The 6165-nt window shown below is 41.4% G+C and overlaps 1 protein-coding gene across 3 annotated transcripts in view; it reads right to left on the minus strand.

The window, feature by feature from the left end:
- Positions 1 to 6165, minus strand: part of nalcn (sodium leak channel, non-selective) — a gene marked incomplete in the record, with an annotated part of 142686 nt that overhangs the window by 5925 nt on the left and 130596 nt on the right. For all 3 annotated transcript variants that reach the window (XM_014018801.1, XM_014018800.1, XM_014018799.1), the window contains 4 exon segments: positions 1825 to 1982; positions 2332 to 2447; positions 5405 to 5537; positions 5991 to 6084. In XM_014018801.1, the coding sequence (XP_013874255.1) occupies positions 1825 to 1982; positions 2332 to 2447; positions 5405 to 5537; positions 5991 to 6084 (501 nt within the window).

Below are 6165 nucleotides of genomic sequence, written 5' to 3' on the forward strand. Positions count from 1 at the left end.
GGAGGGAAACAGCGACACAGACAGAGGTACAGTACAAGGAAAAAAGTCAATAAGCAGGGATTGTACATTTTATTATCAGCTGAGCTTAGGGATGGGTACCGAATTCGATACTTTTTGATGTAAAGACCGAATTCTGTCGGCACTACCGAGTATCTATTCACGTAACATCAAACGGTACCATGTTTCGGTACCTAAACGCATCATTGCGACCGGTTTGGCTTAAGAGTGGTGAGTTTTCTATGCTTCTCCTGAATGCAGCATCAAGCAAAAGCRTAATGACATCAGCAGCAGCAGCCRCTGGTTCAGTCAGTAAACAGAGAGGCAGCAGAGCTCAGTCTGAACGTAGCTAAGWGAGCCTYGCAGCTCCTGGAGTAAAACTCGCCGAACAGAYCGCCTCTGAATTATCTGGTGGATTAATTATCTTGTGARCACRACGTTCGCTTGCTCCAAGTAAATAAAGTCCCGCCACTTTCTTTATTTCATCCACATTAAACAGAGACCGGCAGAGGAAAACAGAGGGGCTTCCCGATAGTCCGAACTCGTCTGACCTGAAAGAGCACAAGCAGCTAACTTAAAGCGCTAGATGCGTTTTGGATGCTCAAAACGTAACTTAAATACCTTTTATTTATTTTAACTCCATCCTCTTTTGCTTATTTTATTTAAACTTATTTGCCTTCCATGGACCTCCATCACACAATTTTTTTGCGGGGAAATGACATCAATAGAAATACGTTGAGCTGGATTTTCATTTGTGCAGTAAGACAAAACAGTCTTGGTGTTTTCAAGAGTTTTCACCTTAAAGAAATAAGTTACACAACTGATGTTACAATACAAAGAGATGGATGTTGTCTTGGTATTTGTTAATTTTATATATTGAGAAATATTTTAAATAAAAAAAAGTAAATAAAAGTTTTTTATTGAAAAAACAACACACATAAAGTTCCGAAAATTGGTATCGTTAAGTACCGGTATTGATTCCCAGGTACCGGATATTGGTACCAATTCGATTCAAATGTCAAAGGTACCCATCCCTAGCTGAGCTGTGATGAAAAGAAAAATACTGTCAAATACCGTGAAACCGGTGAAAATGTTAAAAATACTGTGATATAAAATTTTGATCATATCGCCCAGCTCTAGCCACTGTTCTGTTTTAAACTGTACACAGACAGTCAAYAAATCATATTATTTTATTATTACCATTACTTCCTCTTCTAACTTGTCCCACAAGATAAGTCAATCCAACCAATCACGGTTAAGGAAAACTCCGCCCACACACCAACTCTGCCAATCACAATTAGGGTCAACTATATCCACAACAAGACCTCCGCCAATCATGGGTAGGGCCATGTCCGCCCACAGAACAATGCACTACACAATGTACTGCAGAGACCCCTACTTGCAAGCTGTAGGAAAACATCAAATCTATTCCATCATTTGACAAAGTTCCACTCGATAAAACTGTCTAAGTGTATGAAAATGAAATGCCCTAAAAGCTTAAGCCCTCTACCAAATACATCCATGGCTATACTGGCAAAAACAACTTGGTAAAACAATCAGTCACTCTCTGTTCAATACTCCCCTCCCTCACTTCCAACGTCTGTCACGGCACCTCCATGTGATTAGGTGATGTATTTGCAAAGAGTTAATAAGATTAATAGCTAAGAAGCATTGTTACAACAAGAAATAATCCACCAATTACAAATTTCCTTACTTTTCGTGTTTTTTTACATTTACCATAAACTGGCAGAAGAGAGAAAGTTTTCTTTTCACTCAGTGCATCAACCATTTTCTTGAGAAAGACAAAAAAAAGTTTTTAACAATCACCTGAGGACATCATGGAAAGTCACATCTCCTCCATTATGAAGTCTCTCCATTTCATAACACATGTGCTTAAACAACAACTTGTCTTTGTCCAAGTCCACTTCCAGCCTGCCTCTGAGCAGACGCAGCAGAAACTTCACTCTGGATGTCGGGATCACACCCTGCAGGAACAGCCAAAAACACTCATTACATTACGCAGATTACAAATGGGCTTTGACACCAAGTCTGTAACTTTAAAGTGCAAATTGCAAATTATTAGGAACTTTGGTGAACTGCAGATGGAGGCAAATGCACCTACTGCTGCTTATATACTTGCTCCGTGCATTTATCTGTGTAAAAGGTTGAGTTATAAGAAGGTCCACTTTTAATTAAACACCTACTCGTCTAATTAGTTTCATTCCTATTACTGAACACTGCTCTCTGTCCCCTTTAGCAGCTTTATCTTCTCTATAATGATCTATACTGCCCTATATAGGCTTCACATTCTGCCTGCTGCTGTGTTTTTCTCACCTCCCGTTTGTCATCCACCATGTTCCAGATGATTTGGAAGTGCCTCAGGTCATTATAACTCAGCAGCTGGTCCTCCTCAGTGGAGTAGAACAAAGAGAAGTTTTCCACAATGATGGCTGCAGCAACAGAAAATGGCATTAACAAACAGACATTCCATATGACTAATACCTGTATAGTTTGCTTGCCATATCTCATAGACATTAACTTCATTCTAAAGGCTAACTAATCTGCTGTACTTTAGGTTTTATTAGGTCCCAATGAGCACCACAACATTCCAGCTAAAACGTCTTCATTATTCTCTGTCACACAAAATCTGTTTTCAATCTATCGATGCAAGGCAATGTTGTTGTACTCACCAATGCAAACAGCTTTTTGCAATTTTGCATCAACTTATTTATTTGCCTTCACTGACATCACACCCTCCCAACAATGAGCTGCTCTTGATGACACAATTAACACAATGAGCTAGTAGGATGTAGAGTTTTATTGTAGTCTTTGGGAGCCACTATTAAGAAAATACATAGGCTATTTGCTGCCAATAAGAACTTAGTACAACACAACAACAGCGGTTGATGTATATACCTTTTATAGCTATAAACAACACTCTTAGTGTTTTCATGCTAAATGCATTAAGCAGCACTGGTCACAGAAAAGCTACTTGTTCAATATCTGCAGCAACATAATGCAGTGGAGTTTTCTAAGTTTGTAAATTGGTATCATAGCTCAAATGCTAAGTCAAACCTATGTTTTTACTTTGTTTTCTACAAAGGCCTAATAGAAAGAAGAAAAAAAATCAATCAACGCCAACCACTAAGGGGAGTGAATTCTTTTTTGAACACACTGGTTTTCCCCACGAGAATGTCCACAATTTTTTAAGCGCCTTTCCATTGGTTGGGTATCTTAATACAAATGCCACAGCTTTAGAGATTTCCATGTGCCAACAAACATGTCAATTAAATAATAAATAATGATAAATTCTTCTACACGGGTTTATAGAGCATTTGGTTTCAGTATTATTACTGGACCAGTTAAATCAGTGTTTCCCTGGTCCTCAAGTACCCCTATCCAGCATGTTTGACTTGTTTCCCTGCTCTTCAGCAGGTCTTCAGAAGATTGTTAATCACTCATTCATTCAAACCAGGTGTGTCAAATCAGGGAAACATCTAAAAATCACTGCTTTAAATGTTGACCAACACCTCAAGAGCTTCTCTGAGCTTGAGGAGACATTTTCAAAATATACTATTGACTTAGTTTGATGTTTTAGTATTGCCTCTGGAAGCATTTGATTCTTTGCCATTTATTTGTAAATAATAAAATCAGATCACAAGTATTAAAGTATTAAATAAGTCCTGGAGGGTGCATGGGAGTTCGCCCAACCTGTCTACATGTGTTTTGTGGAYTTGGAGAAGGAGTTCGACCGTGTCCCAAGGGGGTCCTTGTGGGGGGTTCTCCGGGAGTATTGGGTACCGGGCCACTTGATACGGGCTGTCAGGTCCTTGTACGACCGGTGTCAGAGTCTGGTTCGCATTGCCGGCAGTAAGTCGGGCTCGTTTCCGGTGAGAGTTGGACTTCGCCAAGGCTGCCCTTTGTCACCGATTCTGTTCATTACTTTCATGGACAGAATTTCTAGGCACAGCCGAGGTGTTGAGGGGATCCGTTTTGGTGGGCTTAGGATCGCATCTCTGCTTTTTGCGGATGATGTGGTCCTGTTGGCTTCATAGGAACGAGATCTGCAGCTCTCGCTGGAGCGGTTCGCGGCCGAGTGCGAAGCGGCCGGGATGAGGCTCAGTGCCTCCAAATCCGAGGCCATGGTCTTGAGCCGGAAAAGGGCAGAGTGCCTTCTCCGGGTCAGGGGGGTCGCCCTGTCTCAAGTGGAGGAGTTTAAGTATCTGGGGATCTTGTTCACGAATGGTGGAAGAACGGAGCGGGAGATCGACAGGCGGATTGGCGCAGCGTCTGCTGTAAAGCGGGCGCTGTACCGGTCCGTCGTGGTGAAGAGAGAGCTGAGTCAGAAAGCGAAGCTCTCGATTTACCGGTCGATCTACGTTCCTACCCTCATCTATGGTCATGAGCTTTGGGTCATGACCGAAAGAACGAGGTCCCGGATACAAGCGGCCGAAATGAGTTTCCTCCGCAGGGTGGCTGGGCTCTCCCTTAGAGATAGGGTGAGAAGCTCGGTCATCCGGGAGGGACTCAGAGTAGAGCCGCTGCTCCTCCACGTCGAGAGGAGCCAGTTGAGGTGGCTYGGGCATCTGGTAAGGATGCCTTCTGGACGCCTCCCTGGTGAGGTATTCCGGGCACGTCCCACCGGGAGGAGGCCCSGAGGAACACCCAGGACACGCTGGAGGGACTATGTCTCTCGGCTGCCTGCTGGGAGAAGGAGGTCTGGGCCTCCCTTCTGAAGCTGCTGCCCCCGCGACCCAACCCCGGATAGGCAGAAGAAAATGGATGGATGGATGGATGGATCACAAGTATTAAAGCAGTGATTCTCAACCCTGGTCCTCAAAGACTCCTTTCCTGCATGTTTAGATGTTTCCCTGATTTGACACACCTGGTTTGAATGAATGAGTGCTTAACAATCTTCTGAAGACCTGCTGAAAAGCAGGGAAACAAGTCAAATATGCTGCATAGGGGTACTTGAGGACCTGGGTTGGGAACCACAGAGTTAAATCACTCATGCTTTTCTTGTTTTTTTTACATTTTAATAACTTTTTTTTTAATTTTTACTTTCATTTTATTTATGATAAGCGCTGCAAGCTTCTACTCTTGTCATTTTATCTCTGTAAATAATGACATGCACAGAATATTCAGCAAGATTTGGTTCAACTGTAGGGCTGAAACTCTATAAATGTTTCTCTCTGGCTTGTTGCAGGTTTTGCAGTCCTGTACAACACAAAGTAAAAAAGAAACACAGCAAACCAGAACTCTTGCTCTTGTTTTTGTCATTTAGTATATAAAGGTGACCTCTAGCTTAAAAAATCTAATCAAATCATTACATTCCTGGAATCTGGTTTATTTTCCTCAAATTACAGGTGGAATAAAACACCTGTGCAGAATAAGCAAAAACACTGACCTACAAGTAGGTTGAGCATAATGTAGGCTATGATGACGTAAAAAGAACAGAAGTAAATAAGTGCTCCAGCATAGTTGCCACAGTCAGTCTCCCAGTAACGATGCTTATCTGGAGTGCAGAACGGGGGCTGAACCTGGGGACAAACATTCACAAAAAACAAATAAAACAAAATAACTTCAACTAATGAGTCCATCAAATATTAAGTATTTAAAAATATGTAAGCAATTATAGTAGCTGCTATTAACATACCAATACACGTAGTTGCTAACATGCATACAATTTTGACACTTTCTTATAGTGAAACTTTTTTTCTATAGTAGCTTTAGTAAAACTGCTGTGGTCAGTGAAGTACTCAGAGTAACATAAGCAACAGAAAATAACTGTGGTGCTCTTTATTTGTCTTTGAGTGCAACAAACATAAATCCAATCCCTTTTGTTATGAGCAGCATCAGAAAATTGCAACACATTTAACAGAAGATTGTATGTCAACAGCTGCTTTTTTTCACAAATTGTGAATTAAATTTGATCTTGTCTGGTTTTTTTTTATCAGCTGAAAGATGTGTGCTGAACTCGGAGCCTCTCTTACCATGCAGTCATGCATGATTTTATTCCAATCTTCCCCTGTGACGATGCGGAAGAGAACGGTGATAGCTTTGCCTGCTGTGGAGAAGTTGGCATGCCTGTGAGATTTAGAGACACAGAAAAAAAATCAAACATCTTTCTGAAAACACATATTTACTGTACAGGTCCTTCTCAAAAAA

The sequence above is a fragment of the Austrofundulus limnaeus genome, unplaced genomic scaffold (genome assembly GCF_001266775.1).
Source record: "Austrofundulus limnaeus strain Quisiro unplaced genomic scaffold, Austrofundulus_limnaeus-1.0 Scaffold202, whole genome shotgun sequence".
Taxonomy (NCBI): Eukaryota; Metazoa; Chordata; class Actinopteri; order Cyprinodontiformes; family Rivulidae; genus Austrofundulus; species Austrofundulus limnaeus.